The sequence below is a fragment of the Phaenicophaeus curvirostris genome, chromosome 23 (assembly GCF_032191515.1).
Source record: "Phaenicophaeus curvirostris isolate KB17595 chromosome 23, BPBGC_Pcur_1.0, whole genome shotgun sequence".
Taxonomy (NCBI): domain Eukaryota; kingdom Metazoa; phylum Chordata; class Aves; order Cuculiformes; family Cuculidae; genus Phaenicophaeus; species Phaenicophaeus curvirostris.
In genome coordinates, this window is record NC_091414.1 from 8409652 (window position 1) to 8431150 (window position 21499).

Genomic DNA, 21499 nt, shown 5'->3' on the forward strand with positions numbered 1-21499 from the left:
TTGACCTTGATGTATTCCATAATTCTCCCTAGAAACCTGATAAGGCCACATCGTTAGACCAGCAGACATTCCCACAAAAGCCTCTTCCAGAAAGTCAGAGGGAGCCCCGCTGGCCTCTCAGAAGGCTCAATAAGCCCTTTCTGCCCAAGTCACTGCAAAGCCCGGCCTTGGGTAAGGGAATTGGCTGTGAGGATGGAGGCTCAGTCACCCTCAGCCTTAAAGGGCATGATTTTCCTTTTGTCCTTCCAAGCATCCTCCCTGAGCCTCCCCCCACTGGCGGACTTGGAAGTAACTGGAACCTCTGAGCATTTCAAGATAGGAATTTAGGGTCAGGGCACCTCTCTATCAAAGCAGTAAGTTCAGGTCTGATCAGCAGAAGGTCTGGCTACCGGAACCTGTGGATGAGGCTTACCTGGGAGGCAGGACTCAGCAAACAGGGTATAGGGAATGCCATGGGGATTGTCCGTGGGGGCTCTGCCTTGGATATCGATGGAGAGCTGCCCCTTGCATTTCCCCAGCATCCCTGCATAGCACTCGACCGTGATTGTCTTCTGGCCCCCAGGAGGGATGGATCCAAAGCCAGGGTACACGGTGAACATGCCGACAGTGACGCGAGTCTGCAGAAAGAGTCCCAGGAGAGACTGATGTCCAACAGCCTTACCTTGAGCATCCTCAGCAAGGAGCATGCCGCTCCTGGCCCTCCAGCTGGGCCCAAGCCCAGTTCCAGGGAAGGGACAGATGACTCCATAGCCCAGTGGCAGCCCCAGAACAGGAAGAACAAGCCAGGAGGAGCTCCAGGCCTGTTCTGAGTGGCATAGAGGAAAGACTTTGGGTGTAAAGGGTGAAGGTGGTAGCTAGGATCCTTCAGACTCTATGGGTAATACAGGAGAGCGGAAAGAGCTGTCAGAAACTATGGGAGAGGAGAGAGGGGATTGGAAATAAGAAAAAGCCAAGTCTCCTGATACCTATGGACTGGGAGTTCAAACAGGGACATTCTCATCTGTGGCATTCACAGACCTATTTTGGCTAGCAGCTACCAAACACAGGACCTGCTCCCTTCCCTTCACCCCACAACTCCAGGTCCGAGCCAGAGCACGTCCGTCATGCAGACGTCGTCCCACCCCATGGTCATGAGCCCCCAGCCTGGGCACAGCAGTGTCCTCTCACACCACCTGCAGCAGCACACGCTGGGGAGCAGGAGCCACCTACCTCCATGACAGGGCCTGCATCCTGCTTCAGCAAGGGCTTGCTTCTCTTGCCAAAGACAGTCCTTGTGTCTTTACTCTTGCAGGGGTGGGCAGGTTTCAACTGATGTGCACTGAGAGGAGAAAGCAGGAAACATCCATCATGCTGAGTTCGCCCTGCCTTTCTCTGAGGACAAAGCTGGCCTTCCTCCCCACAGAGGAAAGCCTTCCTGCTCCTGACGGCTCCCAGACTGCCTGCAGCACCCATTGCTGTAGCTTACGGAGAGGTCAGCAGTATCGCCAGCTCTGTCCTTCACATGTGAGGTGTTCTGCTCACAAACCAGTGACACGAGCGGACAATAACCTAGGTCTCCTGGCTGCCTCTCCCACACAGCCATGCTACAGGGCCTCCTCAGCAGGAAGGGGGGTGCAGGTATTCTCTCACCTCGGCTTTGGCGGCACTTGGCAGATCTGGAATTTAAAGGCCTGGACACCTTTGTTCTCCAGGGTGAAGGTGCAGGTTTTCTTGGTGCCCCTCAGCATGGAACCAAAGTTGATGAAGGAGGCGGGGGAAATTCTGTACTCGCTGAATGCAGGTTTTGCTGACTCTTGGATCGGGATGACAGAGGTGATCTTGTCTCCTTCAGAGATGCTGTGATCAATCACCTGTAGCCGGGGGAAGGGTTGTTAAATACTGCAAAGAGACCAACCTCTGTCTCTGTCCCCTGCCCCCATCCCAGGTCCCCATCAGCCTCCTCCAGAGCCAGTTTCCAGCTCTACTTTGGAAGCAGTGCCCAGGAGTTTTTCTGCATCTGAAACCTGGGGCAGGGAGAAACAAACACTACTTAGACCATTCTCCTAAACCCTTTTGGCAGACAACTCATGAGTCCTTGTCTCTGCCAGCTGTTTGCACCATGGCCTCCCCTGCTTGGCAAGCGTTTGTGGATTCCCAAGCTTTCCTACCCTGTTTATCTCATGGGTTGCTGTTATCCTGCAGTAAGAGTCCCTTGTTGCTAAGGGCCTGGGCATGGCAATGCAGGTAGAAAGGCCTCTCATGAAGGCTCACAGCTTTCCGGTGTGCCGAGCATTCCTGTGAGGGGCTGGTTCTTTGGGAAGTCTGGTTGCCGATGAATACCTAAGGCCTGGCGGTATCTCACTAGTGGGAGACCAGACCAGACCTGCGGGCCAGCAGCGCCAGGGGACAGCTCTGGGGGTCACATTCCTTGGCCATCACGGACACAAGCTTGTAAGCCCCTGGTGCAGCATCCTGCAGCCATGCTAGCCAGGACTGCACTGTCAACAACCTGTAAGGCCCAGGAGAGCTCTGCTGGAGCACGGGGTTTTGTGTGTTTTGCACGCTGAGGGTGGTGAAACACTGGAACAGGTTGCCCGGGGATGAGGTAGATGCCCCATCCCTGGTCAAAGCCAGAGACAAGATGTTTACATCTCTGCCAGCAGTTAAAACATCCCTGGGACTGCTCCAAGGCATAGAAACACTTGTGTCCGCACTGTTACATGCTGCCACTTTCCAAGTCATTGTGGCCACATACAAAGTGCCTTTGGGAACACTTGCTCTATCATTTCTGCTGACTCCCGAACTGCCTGGGAGTGTGCAGGTGGGCCGGGCCACAGCCACAGGGGCTGCTGGCAGCGCACCACTGCGGGTGACTCTTCTGCCATGCCCAGAACAGTGTCTGGTGGCCGTTGTGTCTGTGGGTGCCAGCAGCAGGATTAGCCAAGCACAGCCCTCCCAAGGTTACCATCCCCTGGGAGCATACCAGCTGCTCTGCACGAGGGGCTTACAGCCTGCAAATGCACCCACGCAAGGAGGAAGAGGAGAGAAAACAGCCTGACTTCCCCCCGCGTGCAGAGAGGGAGCCACACTGCAGTGCCGTGATGCTCTCTGTGCAAGCTCCCCAAGGGGATTTCAAAACACCTCTCAGAAGAGGGTGCTGCAGGGGAAACTGAGGCACCGTGGGTATGGGGCTTGCAGAAAGCTCCACGGGGCAGTAGACCTCTTCTCCTGCTCCCCAGACTGGGCTCTCACTACCACCCTGCCCTGACAGACCTCCCAAAATGACAATCGCCAATCTCACCTCTTCTGTGGGTGAAAACCCGACTTGCACGTTGCATCACTGTCCTGGCGAGAGGGCTCCAGCCAAGGGCAGTGCAGTGAAAACACGGAGCTTGCTAGTCAAGTCCTGGAGCAGCTTCTCTTCCACGTTCCTTGTCACACGTTTGTCCACCTGAGCAGAAAAAACAACGGTGTCAGGTCTCCTTGGTCTGGGAGGACAGACCCTCATTCCTGCATCACTCTGAAATGCTGTCACAGTGCCAAGAGCATCCATATTCAAAGCAGCCATGGACACCACTGGCCTGGAACCAGACAGCAAACACGTATGCAGGGACGAGCAGCTGGGAAGGCACTGCTCTCAGAAGACGAGCAACAGGGGAAGGTGGCAGAGAAGCAAAGGATCACCTCATGAACAGGTCCAGGTGAACCAGCCTTGCTCTGGACCCTCAAAAGCATCCTTGAACAAGCTATAGGCCAAGTGCTCAAGCAATCACAGGGGCACAAAAGGCAAAAGAGCCACAGAAAATGCAACCAAGAAGTTACATGTTACACGTTGTCTGTGCTTTACCTTCTCCACAAGCTCACTGATGGGAACCTGCAGCTGACTGTGCAACTGGACAGTTTCTTCCTGGCACTGCCCAATTTGGACAGCAGAGGATTCTCTCTGCTGCAAAACTTGCCTTTAAAGACACCCTTTGTTGCCTCTAGAGAAACACGGGACCTGGAGGTGAAAGCCCTTGGAGCCACAGGGTGGCTGGAAAACAAGGATCGTGGGCTGCAGCAAGGAGCTGGCTGGTCAGGGCAAGACTGCTCTGCTGCAGGTGCCATCACCTCATCAAGCCAGGAAGAGATAAGATGGGACCTGGGTGCAATTCAAGCAGGGGTCTGTCTGCACCTTCAGCTGAGTGTGGGTCCAAGTCCGCCCACAGATGAGCTGCAGGGGCCATCTGCACTTCCTATTCTCAAGCTTCCCAGGCAACTTGGATGCACCCAGCACTCAGTCCCGGCAGAGATCTCAAGGACATTTTGCACCCTCATACCAGCCTGGCTTCACACACCGCTGCCCAAGGAACATGCTAGCAACCTGATGCCAGGAGAAGTTCGGTTCTCCGTGACAAAAAGAGAAACATAGCTGCAAGGGAAATGTATTAAAACCAGGCAAGTAAGGTCTTTGAAGGTGCTTGAGATGACCCTCCCATTTCAGATGGTGGTGAGGTTTCATCTCACGCACCCAGCTGTGCAGGACAGCTGAGGGTCTCTGCTTGGGCATTCCTCTCAAAAGGCACATTCCTGATGAAGGCAGCTGAGATATTTTGTCTGTCTTGCAGCAGCTGAGTACACATGTTTAACCTCAGAGGTGCCACCTTTCAAAAGGAAGCTTGTCCCTAAGCTTTGTGTTCCGCCCCTGCAGAAGCCCCATGTCCAGCCGCTGGCCCTGCTGCCTAGCACGCTTGTGGCTATAGAAGAAAATCTACCTTTGCTTCCAGAGAATCATCTGCATCTGCTGGCTTTTGGAGACGATCTCCTGCTGCTCCAAGGCCTTTGGCTGGCTCCTCCACAGCCTCCTCCTCCCTGGGGCTGCTCTCTGCAGATGCTGAGTGTTGTGACTGGGCTGTGATCTCCTGTGGTGCTTGGGGTGTGATGAAACGCTGACTTCCAGGAGGGCTGAACCTGCAAAATAGCTTAACTTTGACTTTGATCAGAGACCTGCAGTGGGAAGGAGAGAAGCTTGCACGAGCTGCTCCTCAGCAGGACGTGGCTCCTGCGTGGGCACTGGAGCTCAGCAGTGGGTCTGAGCCAGCAGCTCCAAAACCAGGATGGAGCAGGTCAACACCTGGTGCTCCTGCCCAAGGACAATGCTGCTATAATGGTGGTGCAGGAATCTGGCAACTGATTACAACCAGAAATAGAAGAGGACAGAGGTGAACACCATGTGGGGAGGTCAAAAGCGCAGCAGGAAAGGAAAAGAGACACAGCTTGTGCAAGATAGTGAGACTGAGACATCCAGGGCAGATCCAGACAGATGAGCTAGTACAGACCCACCTGTAAGTATCCTCCTGAAAACACCCACATCCGTGGAACTTCCCTTCCCTCACCCAGAGGGCCAAAGGAAGTAATTCTGAAGCTGTGCTGGGTATTTATCCTGAATGTTTCCCTTGACAGTTCCCTGCACCTGCAGGTCAGCCCAGCAAGTGGCAGTGATGGTGGCTTTCTCCAAGGGTGATCAGGCAGGAGCCACAATGGAGTCCCAGACGGCTGTGCCCTGGCCAGAGAAAGCCCAGCACCACTCAAGGGCACCCGCAGAGCCCAACATGGGACACCCTCGCACATGCAAGGCCACCAGCAACACAGAAAGACACGTCAAGCAGCTTCAGGCAGAGACTCACAATTAAGCAGCCCATCAAGCCCTGGTAGGCGCCAAAGCAGCGGTGACGCATACTCTGGGGAAGGAAGCTTTGGCCGCTTTTAACCAATACACTGCAGATCATGATAAGATCCAGCTCCCTGCTGTGCTACAGATATTCCCTGGCTGCAAAACAACAGCTCCAACAGCACTTCATGCTAAAAGGGCAGCAGCTCTGCTGGAGCAAAGTTATAACTGATGTGGCACTTACTGATGGCATGATCGCCTCCCCAGATGTCTCCAAATCCAAACTGTCTGAAGACCAGTTTGGCAAATGATTCAGGAGAGCAGCTCAGCAGCTCGTTTTGCCAAGGAGAGCTGAGTTTATAGTTTGACCAACATCTATCAGTAAAAAGCATGGAGCTTGACATCTACAAACATCCCCTGGTGACTCCGATTACATTCCAGGCTTTAAACTTCAGACGTGCTCACAGTAAGTCTGTTGGTGTTTCTGAAGCCACATGGAAGACACACTCAAACCACGCCTGCTGTCACTGTCCCCACTTGCAAGGCTTCCCCCAGAGACAAACAAGGCAGGCTTGTTAGAGCAACCCAGATGCCTCATTTCCAGCTGGGAATTTTGCCTTTAAGGATATGATCCTAAATGAATATTTATCTTTAGCTTTGTAGCTTTTTACTTAAGGCTGGTTTTCATTTCTGGATGCTCTACTCTGCCCCCCAAGAGGTCACACGTGACTTGTCCTTCCTGCAGCCACGTGCAGGAACAAGGTTTTGCCCGGGTGACCTTCCCTGCACAGGGATGGATGAACAGCGATGCAGTTTCACAGGTAGAAACTCCCCTCACCAGGGTGGTGTTTACCTCAGGCTACAAAGGTCTGAGAAAGTAGCTTTCCCCACCAGCTTTTCTTCCCATGGGAACCAGTACTGAGGCTACAGCAAAACAGCAGCAAGAAGCTGAGACAGCAGCAAATCATTCCGGTGGCAGTGCCTGAGTCGGCTCTTAGGATGAGATGACAACAAACTGGGTTGGCAGGGAAGGAGAAGAAGTCACTATAGATCTGCCTTCCAGCTGCCTAAAAGTGGCTTTAAAGCTCCAGAGCTCCTCCTTCCTAGCATCAAACTGGTGGAGATCACCTGCTCCCTAAGCATCTACACTGACCATAGATGGGAGGCAAGCAAACGTTTGCTTTTCCACAAGCAAAAGTTGAAAGCAGTTTGTCAGATCCCAGGAAAAGAGACTAAGCCTTTCCAAAGAAAAAACCACATCAGGAAGAGGAGCTTCAAGGAAAGGGCAAAGGTGCACATACCTCATCTGGCTCGCCGGGCTCTCTGTCAGGAACCAGCGGTGCTGCACAGGAATTGGGCTGCAGTTGGTTATCTCAATGGAACGCACAGCTTCAGTGTCATTCAAGATGCAGCCAAAGTCCAGGGCCGTGGTCTGGATATGGAGGTTCGGAAAGTAGACTTCTCCCCGAACAGTGACCTGCTCCTTATGAGGGTGCTCAAGAAAGCGTATCTTCAGAACCTTCTCCACCTCCCTGCTAGTCAAACCCTCTTCATAAGCAGGATTAAATCTGATGGAGAGATGACGTTCCTCCCCTGCCTCCAGCTTCACAGGCTGCAAGGAGATGGAAGGGTATTAACCACTGTGTGATGAAGCCCCAAGGTCTGATGGCACAAAATATCTTAATGCTCAAAGCTGGCCCTCCATGTGGGCTTCTCAGTTCATACTTCACATCCTTTACAGTGTGTGCCTGCCCGCAAGCACCACGAGACTAGTGTCTGACACCATCTTAGGCTAATATCTCTGTGCTCTTCATCAGTACAAGAGGGAAATAAATCTTGTTCTACTGAATTCTGGACCTACAAAAGCTGTGTGCTAGATACAGAACCAAACTGGCACCCTGGCAAGCCAGGGCCTTTTGCCCTGACTCCAGAGGAACTCCTTTACCCTCATGCTCAACACAAGCCCTGTGGCATCGCATCCCCACTCTTGCTGGGGCCAATTACAGGCACAGCACAGAAGCGGTGGCTGTGCCGACAACAACACGTTTAGCAGAGACGGTGTCCAACACCTTCCACTAGCAATAGAGCAGGTGCCAGGCTCCTCAGCCTTCTTGAAGGAAGGCCTGTCCTCAAAGAGACCAAGCAGCTCTTGCGGTTATCTGACGATGGCTGCTGGAGCACTAGGACTGCTTCCAAGAGACACTTTTACCACATGGCTTGCCCAGACCCAGCAGCCTGCTCCTTTCTCTTCATGTCTTAGAGCCAAGATGTGTTTCCCCAGTTCAGAGGACCTTCAGCAGCTTCAAATCTAGTGTCCAAGACCAGGTTGTATGAGGCTCTACACAACCTGATCCACAGGAAGGTGGCCCTGCCATGGCGGAGGGGTGGAACTGGATGGGATTTAAGGCCCCTTCTGACCCAAACCATTCTATGATTCAGTCATTTAGTCCAGGCCAGTCTCCTGCTGACTCCAAATAGAAAAATTCTCTCCTGGAGAGCCTCCCAACAGAAACACACCACCACGCGTCTCCTCTTCAGTCCCCACCAGCAGGAAGCTCCAGAGCTGCTCACCTCAGTATCTGCAGGGAAGGGCTGCCGGTCCGCATGGCAGATTGAGAAGGGTTCCTCTAAGGCCAAGAACATGCTGAGTGGCAGGAGGCAGGTGTTTTTTAAAGAAAAGGGCTTATACTGAAGAGTCAAGGTGTCACTCAGTTGCTAGAGAAACAGAAAATGAGAGAAAACAGCCTGAACCGGCCATGGACCTCGTTCCCTTTCTGATGTATTTTGAATTTTCATCTCTATTTACTATTTCTATTAGTTTGTACGCTTCTACAAGTCTAAATATATCAGATGCTTTTCATGATTAGAAACTACAGCATCCCTTGGGGGAACAGGAAAACAGTTTCATGCACAGATGAGAGAAAGGGACCCTGAGTAGAGGCAGCTGCTGGAACAATATCAAACCCAGAAAGTGAACCCAGATCATCCGTCTGCAGTTTTTATCTTCTCTTGGGTAGAATGGCACAAGATGTTTTTCACTCCCATACAACAATTTCTTGCAACCTCATTATCTTTCATAGCCTCATCAAAAGCAGTGAAGTTGGTCAGAGGAGACAGGAGAGCCTGTAGTAGCTGAAGGTTAGTTTTGAACTTCTACATGCATGTACAGCCAGCTAGAAACCTCGGCAGTCCAGCTGCAACATGACTCCTGATGCCCCTGCTGCAATGACAGCGCGTCTGTGGCTTCAAAGCTAAGCAAAGCATAAGCTGTTTCTTCTTGGTTATGCGCTGCTCTGGGCTTCCTGCATGGTTTCTATAAATTAGAGAGTGCTTGCAAAACTAGTTCTGCATGTATTGGTATCAAACAGCTGCAGTGTTATAGCACTCAATAAATCAGAGTGCATGACACCAAACAGACCACAGGCAGACATCAGGGATAGCTGAAAACCTTCTAATTAAACCTGAACTGCCTGCTCATGGCATTTTGTGCTTCTCTGGATGCCTAAGAACTAAAGGAGAGACCTGAAAACACAGAAACTAAACAATGAAGTAGCCTCTCTTCTTTTAGACACCTCGAGGAAGAGGGTGATAATGCAGGATTCAGGATCCACAGACTGAAGGGCTTCTGCGTTGGTGTTCCCACTGCTGCAGAAGGACTCCTGCAGGTCCTTTGAAGAAAGCAAGGCTGAGGGAAATGCAAAAAGCTTGCATCCACATTAATGCAGAGAAGGCAAAGAGAGACAAGAGATGGCAGGTTTTCCTCATCAGCCTGGGGAGCTGACAGGAATCCAGAGCTGACTGGTTTTTCTCAGCTGCCCTGCGTGATTGGTGTTCAGACTTCACTGGGCCTTGAAGCATCCTTGCAAATGTCCCTCTATGAGTGTGTCTCTCTAGAGGTGGCCATGATCCCCTTTGACAGATCAGCTGTCACCAAAATAAAACCAAGATGAAGTTAAAAAGCAGTCGCATCTCTAAAAACAAGCTCAATGAGTTTACAAAGCACCTCAGGATGGGTTTAGCGTCGCTCAGCTGCAGCGATCTGCTCTCCTGCCCACAGTCACTGTCTGTTCAAAGCCCACAATGTTCTTGTGGGTCCCACACATCTCACCTCATGCCCTTGGCTCAGCAGCTCAATTCTGTCTCCACATCAAGAAAAGTAGAACAGACCTGGCAAGACTGTCCCCAGCCCCATCTCTGTGCTAATGGCAAAAGCTTGGTCCCACTCAAATCAATCAGCAAAGCCCCAGAGATTGGCAGAAGCTGTTTAGCTTCCTCCTTTGAACACAATCTCACACACCCCACACAGGCTTTCAGTCATAAGCCACACAATTAACTGCCAGCATGCAATCCACAGCCTTACCTTCTCGACCCGGAAAATGAGTTCCGTGGAGGACAGTTGCAGAACAGGAGCAATGAACTCACACGTGACATCCACCTGCATCACCTGCACCTTTTCTTCCTTGCTCCCCACACCAGCGTGCCACAGCAGCCGCTCCTTCACCACCTGTGTGCAGGAGCTGCACGTTACCCAGCAGGTGTGACCAGGGCAGCCAGAAAACACATGGCATGTGCTCACCACCTGGCTGTAGGTATAATGGATTCTGATAGCCTGCATGAAGTTGTGTCATGGGAACTTGGCCATCAACCACCAGCAGGTAGTACTGCCCTAAAGTTATGGCCATTGCTTTCCTCAGCAGCCCTGCTTCCTTTTATACCACATCCTATTTATTTTGCACTCAAATGCCCACACCGCTACACCCTAAAACCCACAAATTCACTTGTGAGCCAGGTGCTGTCTACAGCTCTAATAACTACTACCCCAAATGACTAATGCTTTGATGTACCCCGCTGCTAACATAATGCTTGCAGAAAGCTGCAGGAACCAATTTAAAAATATGTAACCATATTAAAGGACATAGGTGGCAGAAGGACCAATGCCAGCAAACCCTTTCGTGGAAGCTTAGTGGAAAAGGTACATGGGAAAACTCCAAACAGCCAGCCTGCCTTCCAGTAAAGTGGCAGCACTCATTCCAAGGGTGAATTGTGCCCTCCTGGAGATGGTTTTAAGAGAAATCTCCCTAGGAAAAGGATGTCTTGCACTTCAGAGGGAAACTCTCTGCTTAAGCTGGAGGCTCTTCTATTCAACGCCTTTTCCCAATTTCTCATGGTTTTACTTCCCCAAATTCCTCCCTTCATTTCTCATTCTTCCTTCTGGTACAGTGCCACAACCCAGCTCCTCATCAGAGCCTACAGTCTTCAAAGTCATCTGTGTTGCACGTGCAGTGCAGGGAGCTGGGCTTCTGACCAGCCTGAAGAGCATGAAGTCCTCCAGATTTTCACTGCGGGAGCCAGCTGTACTCACAGACACCCTTTTGGCTTTCCAGGCAAGACACCCTCACCAGAGCCCAGACCATTTTATTTCCTTTCTGGAATCTTTTTCTCCTCTTCAGCAAACCCTTGGAGCTCAGAAATGCACAGGGACAGTCCCATCACAGTCAAGCCTTCCTCAAACTACCACTGAGGCAACCCTTTAAAACACCTTCCAAAACACTCCTATCAGCAGGAGCTTAATGCATGCCTATCTTACATTCGCTTAAACATCTGTGCCCAGTGATTCCAGAGACAGGGAATGCACACCAGCCTTAGCTGGCAGCTTCTCCACAGCATTGTGTTTCCCCTGGGAAGAAGGGTCCAGGGAGGACACCCAGTGACCGTGCTGAAATCTCCTCCTCTGAGCTGCCACCCAGGGGCGCTGCGAGACCTGGCTGCCCTTAGGACAGCAGGGCTGGTTGAGAGGCTGGGGGGAGCTGTCAAGCTGTCAATTAAAATGATCCTTGGCAACAGTTTCCCACAGGGAGAACATCACATTGATCATTAAAGCTGAAACACTGTGCTGGATTCTCCTCCAGGACTCAGTGCTAGACAAGCCTGCTGCTTGTCTTTGTCTACAGAGGAAAATCAATGCTGCTCCCATACACTCTCCTCCCTTCCCAAGGGATTTTGTTCCACTCACTGCTTCCCCCAGATAATTACCTTGCTTTCGTTAATTCACTTTCTGCCTGCGCTCCTAGTCTAAGTGTAACTCTCTGCCCTTCATTTCTGCCTCAGCACATGACACCTCGTAACCCGTTGTCTGCCCCCTGAAGCACTGATGCTTCCTTCAGATCAAATTTGGGTATCAACAAGTTGGGTTTACGGTAGCTACAGAAACATGAAAAAGCCTTAGCAATTGATGGTGGCCAGCAAGGAAAGCAACTGGTGCTGCTGTGGTAACTTCTGGCACAAAAACAGTTTGTTGAAAGCACTTGCCTCTCTTCTCAGGCAAATATCAAGGGGCTGCTGAAAAAGTCCCAGTGGAGGTGATCCAATGGGAAGGACTCAGCCCTCATGGGGGACCTCACCTGTGGAGTGCTGGAGAAGCCTTCCACCACCATCTCCATACTCTTGCCCGGCATCAGCTCCATGCTCAGCGATCGAAGCTTAAACGTGGGGCAGGCAGATTTGGGGTTCTGGGAGGAATCCTTGCCCTCGGTGGTACTGAGGGCATCGAGACAATGATGCTGCTGAAATGTGGAAAACCCTTCGGTTGTCCAATAGAGCAAATGGGTCTTTCTTCCTTTGTTCGTTACCTTGAAGCGGTAACAGAATGGAATTTTGCTAGAAGAGAAGCAGAGATCGAAAATGTCATGGGACCTGCTATTTCACAGCAGTCACCCAGCTTCAATGCCCCAAAGCCATTATCTCGCTGTGCATTTGGCAAGAAAGCCACCTCCCAAAAGGCTGACCTAGCAACCTAGCACCAACCCGCAGCAAGAGCCAGACCTTGGCTGCCCCTAAGCTTATCCCCGTCCAGCAGCTGGTCTGTGTGTGGACAGCGAGGAAAAGCTTTTTGAAGAACATCATCTCAGTCACAGTGGACAGAGCATTAAAATTAAGGGTAACTGAGAGATGATTTAGCAACTGGTTTCCATTTTGGTGCCTTTTGAGGATCTCAACCCACATTCACGTGGCCATAAAATGTTTCTAAAACAATTCCTGTAGTGTCAATGAAATGGCGCTGGGACCCTGAGTGCAGAAGGAGAATGAGCTGAAGGACTATGGCAAAACACCTCCTTGCTGAGCCCACGGGAGGAGCAGGAGCTGAGACATACTCTACCTGAAGCGGGGCCCCAAGTTGAGCTCCGGAACAATGGGTTTGTCGGTGACAATTGTGATGCCGGTGCCAACAGCCTGGACAGGGATGACGTAGCTACAGCTGTTCTCAATGAACACCTTCACTTCGTCATTAAATATTTCAGTGTCATCCAAGTTTGCTGTGACAGCCACAGGCAGCTCGGCGTTGGGGGGGATCACTCCTTTACTGGGTTCAATCCTCCAGCACGAGCATTTGCCAGCCTGCAAGACAAGGCAGACACTAGCTGAGGAGGGAAACCAGGACAGACTAGCATTGGGAATAAGAGCTACCACAGTTTGCTTACAATAGACACCAGCAGCATCTGAGAGATGGACGGATGCTGACCTAAGGGACGGCTGACAAGCCACCACATTCCATTTTCTTGAAATTACTTAGGGTTGGTTAATTAAAATGATTGGGTCATTCTGGCCTTGCACAAGTGAAAGAGGAGGCAGAACTCAGCATTAAAAGTGCAGCTGTACTTTGCCAAGCCATACCTCTCCTCAGAGAGCATCCACACCCTGGTCTCTGTCATTAACAGGAATGTGACACAAAGCAAAAGCAGACAGAACAGGGAAACCAGAAGGGAACCCATGCCCTCTCAGCAGCAATGGGCTACAGGGTTCTCTTGAGCTCCTGGAGCTCCAAAAGCATGATTGTCAGAGCTAAGCCGTTTCCACAAAATAAAGGAAGAACTTGTCAAAGTGATCCAGGCTCATTTCTGCTCAAACAGCCATGCAAACTCCCTATTTTATTGAGGACTGCTCCAGGTAAATTGCCCCCAGAGCCAGGCTCCTCTTGCTGCACTGTGGTGGAACAGCTTGCTTTCTCTCTGACAGAAAATGTTGTATATAAAAATTAATTCACAGGCTGCTACGGACCAGTCACTTTTGTTGGAAATTAGCCCCACAGATACCTACCATCTCTGCCCAGAAGGATGCAGGGGTGGGAGACTGGTTGGACAGGTGGAGAGTTTGGGAAACATCTTGTAGGACCTGGATACTGCCGAAATCTATCTTGCTTGGGTGCACGCAGACAACTGGTCCTTCTCCAAAGCTCACCAGATGGATTTCCTGCTCCAGGAAGCAGGTAGGAAAGATCAAAAAAAAAAACCAGGGAAAGTTTAAAAAGGTCAGACAGCTCTGAGTGCTCCAAGCCTGAGGGATAATTACAGCTCTTTGAAGCTTGCAGCGTTGACAGACCGAAAAAGAAAGCCTGGAGCAAGTGTGGGACCTAGAGTGAATCTGTCTGAAAGCCACAGGCTCCCATCAGCAGCAGATGAACAAGCCCAGCTCCTCACGCTTGCTTTTCCACCGCTCCAGGCCCGTGGCCTTGGCTGGGGCATTGACAGAGAGATGTGATGGATATTTCTCAGATGTGACTATCAGCACAGTTTCTTACACAGTGCCTGCTTTAGCAGACTTCAGGGATTTCCCTGTGTGCTCCTCAACCAAAGTCCCAAGGAAGCAGCAGTTGCTCTATCGAATAATGCAGCAGAGTGTGAGACCCAAGGACTCTGCTGATTTTCAGACTGGGCTTGCTATCCCTTCTCACAGATCCATCATTAAATGCTGTGTCAGACACTCAGTTCATCATCTAAAAGGATGCCATCTTTCCTCTTCTCGAGGTACTGGCTGTTGTTCCTGCTATGAATCCTCTTGGTCCCTGTCCACACCAGCCATGTGTTACAAGTCCTTGTTTCCTCAGGAAGAATCTCTGTACCCTTTAGGCCCCCCCAGCACAAGTGCCCATGCACCTCCCCTAGCACTCACCAGTGGGGATCCTTCCCTCCCAATCGTCATGACACGAGCAACAGTGTCCTGCTCTCCCATCACCCGCGTTTGCAGTGTAAATGGGATTTGCACCCAGCCGTGTGGCTGGATAATCCCGCACGGCACGAGGCTGGAGTACTGTACAGCAGTAGCATCCTTGTATTCCTGTAAGGGACAGAATCAAACTCAGCTTCAGAGGAAACTAAGCTTCTTGACAATTACCACAGCAGCAATTAACACATTTTAAAAAACCTCTAGGACAAAGCAGAAAGGCACAAAAGCAAATACAAAACCAACATGGGCTTAACACCTTGAAGGGCTCCAGAAGCTGCTGTATGCACACCCAAAGCTGTGCTGGCAGCCTCCTTGCAGCACCTTTTCAGAAGCCTCTAAGTTCTCCTTCATGAAAGTATCCTAAGGATTAGGAGCTAATCTGCTTCCTAAAGAGTTTATATTCAGGTAGGAATATGAACACAGGAACCAACCTGAATATAATTCACCAGTCTTATACAGAACCCTTCTTATTTTTTCTCTAATAATCCCCTCGGTAGCATTAGAGGGCAGGAGGCGGATGCAATGCCAAACCTGGGGAAGAATCCTGTAGCAGCCCGGCAGATCGCTGTCGTTCACAAGGGTCACCATCTGCTGATAGGGGACTTCTAGGAAGCATTGTCCAAAGGTCACAACAGGGTTGAGCGCTCGCAGCAGAGGAACTACACATCTAGGCAGAGAGATGACCAAAAAGGAATTAGAGATACTGAGAGAATGCAGAATTTGTTTACTCCCTGAACAGCAAAAAATTAAGCACGACATGTTTGTCACTGCCAAACAGACATTTAGTACCCCTACAGCAATAAACTGTCTTTAACTCCTTACTCAACAACCTCCTGCAAAGGAGGGGAAAACCCTGAGATTCAGCATCACAGAGGCTGCCAGGTGCCCAGGCAAAGCAATCTGCCCTGTGCCAGAGCTGTCTGATGGCTACCTTCACTGCAGAAGGTTTGCAAGGACCCTTCCAATGGTCCCAGAAAGGCAGGCGTTCAGGGGGAGACTTCCCAATGGGGCCCAGGGATTGCCAAGGCTCAGTGAACACAAGACCCCAGTATCTCAGCAAAGGTGACTCCCTCCCCTCCCACAGCACTGTTGCCCTGCCTGAAAACTCAGCCACTTTGTCCCAGCGGTGGAGGGCACCTGCCACCACCTGCCTTTATGCAGTGGGTGATTGCCGTCTCCTAATTCCACCCCCATGGGCCCATACACCGTCTCTTCCCATCTGCACTACTTCTACAAAACTACAGCCCAGATACTGACTGAATGGCTATGTCTGGGAAAGGAAAACTAACCTCTCTTGTAATCAAAAAGATAATCACTGCAGCACAACAGGACCGAACCTGGCTGCAGGTTCAGCTTAAGTCCGAGTATGGTAATGCTCAAAAGAACTAGAGGGAAGCAGAAAAACCTGAGCTCACTTTCCACAACAAGGACTATTTCCCCCTTCATGAGATCTTACCTCGATTTTTCCCTCACCAGCCCTGCCACAAGCCCCTTCCCCACCTGCATGCACCTTCATTAACTGAACCAGACAGCAGCTTTCAGCAGGCTCACTGCATGCAAAACAATATTTGCATTTTGATTGCAACCCAGCACAACTCTAGCACTTGCACACAGGAGGAGAGGTGGCCCTTTGGGAGTTTGTTACACCTCAAACACCAAAATCCAGGCCAATAATGACTATAATTTCTGTTGCATTTAGGAGAAGGCTCAGGGCCGTGCCTGTCCACTGGAGCCCAGGTGCTTCACAACATGGGCTGCTTTCAAAGCACTGACACTCTCACGTCTGGCTGGGCAGAGCTGGCTAGCTAGGCAGTGCTTCTTCTTGGAAGCTGCAGTCAGCAAAGCTTGTGCAAGGCAGCGTGCTGGTGGTGAACACACAAAGAGAGACAATGAGCTGCAAAGAAAGTAAAGATACCTGGCAGTGATAAGCAACGATGACACCTTCCTGCCAAAGCCCTCCACATCCACCAGCAGTGCCAGTTTGTAACTCTTCACAGTGTTGGAACACAGAGTGACCTGGTAGAAGAGAAGAGCAGCAAATGCTTCATCACTCCCAAAAGCCATTGGCTATGCATGGTGTCCTCCAGTTCTCCTTCCATGGTAAGGAAAGGGAGGATTTTGCCCTAATTCTTCTACTGGTCCACGTGTAGAGCACAGTCTAAAGGAGTGATAACAGTCTTCTGACAATAGCTACTTCGTTAAATATACCGTGCAGTTATCAGAGCACATATGAGCTAAATCAAAACACAGTTGGGCTACTGCTCTACTCAATACTGCATTAAAATTAAGGGACCAATTTTTAATCTCAACTACAATAACGTAAAACCAGAGGAAAACTGTTGACATCATAAAAATGAGCTCAGTTTTACAGTGGGAAGCTGAGGGCAAAACGTGGCCCAGCTACACTGTGCAGTTCACAGGTCCCAGAGCTTTTTCAGCCTGCTCTGGAGATCTCTGCAGTGAATACAGCTCCTTCTGCTCAACAGGAGATGCAAAATCAGACCGAGCAGAAAAACAAACTGTTTCATGCAATGACATCTCTCTTTTTATAACAGCCACCTTCTGTCCTCATCTTTCCTCTGCCCACAGTAAATCAAAGAAACTGCTCTAAGCAGTTCTCAAAACATGAATGGCTTCTCTCCTTGACAATACAGTACAAGACCTTCAGCTTGTGATTTTGGAGAGAAAATGGTGCTCCTGCAGAAATGCCCCAGAGTAACGCAGCCAAGAAGAGCCTAACACTAGTGCACGTATCTGACTTGTGTATGCTAGCAGCACCAAAACCCTCTCATACAACAGCAAAGCTTCAGCTCCACCTGCTCCAGCACGTACGGCTAGACTGTTCCCATACCTGGATATCCAAGAATTCCTGGGGATGGATGGTCCCTCTGCAGGGAGTTATGGTAAATTCAGTTGGCCTCATATTCACTTGAGCTCCACTTCTCCAGGACAGGCAAGTGTCATCTGACATCAGAGCATAACTGGTGACACTGGGCGCTCCGTAGCCGTCCCCAGGAATGCGAAGGTTGAAGGTCATGGGCCTCAAGGTGGTGTTAATGAGGCGACAGGACAATGTGCAAGGGAAGCCTAGGAAAACAACCCAAGTATGAATTTATGTACCCAACTATCCAAGGAATCCTAGTGTGAATACCCTGTTATGATAAAACTGTGCTTGGAGTTCAGCTCTTTTCTATCTGAATTACAGCCAATTTGAGAAACTAGGCAAGTAATTAATTGTCCCTGAAGTTGCCTTTGATACTGATCACAGAGCTTGCTTCCTTGGTAATGCCTGCTCTTAGCAATGCTGAACACAAGAAGTTTCTTTCTCTTTAACTGAGGAGCTCTCTCACACCCCCACCCAAAACAGCATGAATTATATTTCACTTATGAGTGCGCACCCAGACAGACCACTTATTCTGAACATTGAATCCATAAAATCCCCTCTTAACTCTGTGAACAAGTAGAGTATTGGCATTGAGGAGAAGCTACAGGAAGACAAAGGATGGAGGAGCTTGGGAACTACAGCATGATGAAAAGCATTCCAATGTGGTTTCCTTAGGCAGGATCCTTAAGGCATCTCATGTTTTTGTCAACCAGACCAAGCACGGGACAACTTGCAGGCCACTCCACAAGAAGCCACTTGACCTTCGATTTGTTAAATGGTCCATGAACAGAAGCACCCTGGGCACAGAATGATAACGGCCCTTCAATCAATCCACAAGTGATTTTGCACCTAAACTGGAGATCATCTCAGTAAAAAGCCTTTTCTAAGACTGAGATGAAAAACCAGAATCTGCATTTCAGTGGAGATGCTCTGGTTGCTCAGCCACCGGCTCTGTCAGCAGGGAAGGAGCCCACATCTCCAAGGACATCAGTGCCTGATGAAGAGCCATCGTTTGGGCATATTTGCTGGCTGGTGATAACAAGGTGCCCTTGCAGTGCTGCATAACATCTCACGCTGAAGGTCAGGTGGGAAATTGTGGCCTTGCTTTGCATCAGGAACATTCACCCAGAGCAGCTACAGGCTCGTATGTGGCGTAAATTCCTTTCTCCTGCAGTCCCACGCCCTGGGCCCTTCTGGGACATGGGCTTGCACAGTCATTCTCCCACCAAGGATCACGAGGTTGGGGCTGGACAGATACGAGGGATATCAGGACACACTGACTTTCTACTCCTTTGGTCCCCTTTGATCTCATGGCAGCTGAATACTGCCTAAGCAACCAGCAGCCCTGGTTTAACACCCCAAAGGCCGCTGAGGAGGAACACAAGTGATGGATGTTCTCATGCTGCAGTGCTCCATGTTGGCCACACACAGACCTCTCAACTCAAGGTCCCAGCCCGGGGTGCACTCACCAAAGGGGACATCACCAAAATCGAGGGAAGGTACAGCAAAATGAACAGCTGGTGCAAAGACACAGCCCCTGTGAGGAGAAAGACAAGGGTTAGCTTGGTTAGGGACGTGCTAAGCTTTCAGCTTGCATTACCACTCAGATCAGCAAAATCTGGTCTCAGGACCACGGTGAGTTTCAAATCAACCAGTCACCATCATGCTCAGCATGACATCCACGTGGACAGGAGGCAGCTCAGGCAAAGCATCTGAGAGCCACCGATGCGGCTCAGAGCTCTGTGCTAGGCAGGGTTGGCCCTCAGGTCACTGCTGGCCCCATGAAGGACCCTGAACAAATGATGGCTCTGTGCCTTATGAGGAACAGCTGAGTGAGCTGGGGTTGTTTAGCCTGGAGAAGAAGAGGCTGATGGGAGACCTCATTGCTCTCTACAACTACCTAAAAGGAAGTTGTGGAGAGGAGGGTGCTGACCTGTTCTCCAGCCCCCTCACCAGCTTTCTCACTCTTCTCTGGACTTGCTCCAGAGCCTCAACATCCTTCTTGTGGTGAGGGACCCAGAACTGAACACAGGATTCGAGGAGCGGTCTCACCAGTGCCGAGTCCAGAGGGAGAATAACCTCCCTGGACCTGCTGGTCACGCTGTTTCTGATACAAGCCAGGATGCCATTGGCCTTCTTGGCCACCTGGGCCACTGCTGGCTCATGTTCAGTCGGCTGTCAAGCAACACCCCCGGGTCTTTCTCCTCCAGGCAGCTCTCAAGCCAGACTTCTCCTAGCCTGTAGCACTGCATAGGTCTATAGCACTGCATATCAACCATGGAGTCCCTTGATTTCTTTACTGTTTTGATCTAGTGCCTCCCAACAGCAGCAGCCCGGCAGCCTGGATGCTGAGGAGGCACAGGCAGCCCCAGAGCTCCAGAGCATCCAACACCAGCTTTCCTGCCAACACCACATTGTCCCCCAGCCCATGCTTAAGACTGACTGTGACAAGCTCGCAGGCTGCCTGGATCCCGAGAAAGGAGCTTTGCCACTCCTATCATCAGTTGTTCTTTTCCCCTTCTCCCCCTTGCTTGGCGAGGGTTTTCTTTTGCAATGGCACCAGCCCATGGGATGATACCCAAGTCCTTGGGACAGCATTTGCTGCTGGGCTTCCCAACTCCCACATCAGCACTTTTCTGTCTGCAGAAAGGAGGCACCGGAGCTCTCACTGCACAAGCGCTGGGAAGACAGCTTATAGCATGAGAGATGAAGCCGAGGCTGCTGCTTCCCATTTTGTATGGATTTTTAACAGAGGATTTTAAAAACACTGCTTCTGGCTGCAGAATTGCTCCAGGCTGGCCCAGCCGTCAGCCACCTCCCAGGCCCTGCTGGCCCTGCTGTGTGTTCAGGTGGGACGTCTCTGACCAGCGCTGCCCAGAGCTGATACCATCCCACTGTCTGCCAGGGCCCCCGGGGGAATGAGCTCCCTGTAGGAAGGAATCACTCCAGGTCCTTGGAGCCCGGGCTGGGCAGCAGGCAACTCCACACCTTTCCCCGTCAGGCAAACTCTTTCCCATCACGGAAATCACTTCAAGCCCTGGGGGTCTCACACAGGGGTAGCAAAGGGTCACAGAAAGAACCCACTGCTGCCAAATTCCATGCACACAGCATCTCGGAAAATTGCAGAGCAACCCACCAGGAAGGCAAAGTTGCTTCCCACAGGGACTCAAGGCTTTCAGAGCTACACTGGGTATTGAGAGCATCAGAGGCACAGTTACTTCCCCTTATAAAGAACCGCGCTTCATTTGCTACTGGAATTGCAGGATTCAAACTGGAGTGAAGGTTAAAAAGCCTTGGCTCTTCGTCTTTGTCTTGATCCTAGACACCCCACACAAAGACCTTAGACAACACCTCTGCTTCATCACAAAATGAGGTTGGTGGGAGATGATTATCCAGAGGTGGCTACAGATGTGCCCAAAGAGCTCCTACACCCCTCCTTACCCAATAGTCAAAGTCAGAGGCTCAGCAGATCCATTCACCCTGAACCTGAACTCTTCCGTGAACTTCCCCAGGGTGGTAGAACTGAAGGAGATCTTGATGACTTGGAACCCATGCGGTGAAACAATGCCCTTCTGGGGATGAAAGGTGAAGCAGGAGCCCAGAGCTGTACTTGGAGGTATCAGGCTGAAGGCACCATCGATGTCTCCTTCGTTAAACAAGAACACCTGCAGCAGTAAGAATGCAAAACAGAAATACATTAAGAAATCTTCCATTTCTCAGAAGGCTGATGGGCTGTGCTTTGCTGAAGCCAAAGAAAATACAAACAAGACAAGTTCTGCCTTTGTTTTTTCTCAAGCAAAGCAGTGATAACTTCACATGAACAGAGTCACTCTGGGTTTAGCCCACTGACACAGAGCAGTCTGCTTCGACTTGCAGTGCAGAGGAGCTGCACAGCATCACCCCGTCAATGCAGCCCTGTCCCTAAGAACCCTGAAGGCCAACTGCAGCCTCGTGTGTGACTCACCCACAACAGCTTCTGCCCCAGG

At 50.7% G+C, this 21499-nt stretch overlaps 1 protein-coding gene across 1 annotated transcript in view; it reads right to left on the minus strand.

Moving 5' to 3' along the window:
* Positions 1 to 8337: 8337 nt before the first annotated feature.
* LOC138730417 (hydrocephalus-inducing protein-like) overlaps positions 8338 to 21499 on the minus strand; it is a 30772-nt gene continuing 17610 nt past the window's right edge. The window contains exons 12-20 of the mRNA XM_069875590.1: positions 20955 to 21178; positions 15161 to 15296; positions 14576 to 14740; positions 13724 to 13876; positions 12786 to 13024; positions 12031 to 12286; positions 9990 to 10133; positions 9245 to 9297; positions 8338 to 8344 (exon numbers count right to left, since the gene is read on the minus strand). Coding sequence (XP_069731691.1) covers positions 8338 to 8344; positions 9245 to 9297; positions 9990 to 10133; positions 12031 to 12286; positions 12786 to 13024; positions 13724 to 13876; positions 14576 to 14740; positions 15161 to 15296; positions 20955 to 21178 — 1377 coding nt within the window. The remainder of the gene's footprint in view (positions 8345 to 9244; positions 9298 to 9989; positions 10134 to 12030; positions 12287 to 12785; positions 13025 to 13723; positions 13877 to 14575; positions 14741 to 15160; positions 15297 to 20954; positions 21179 to 21499) is intronic.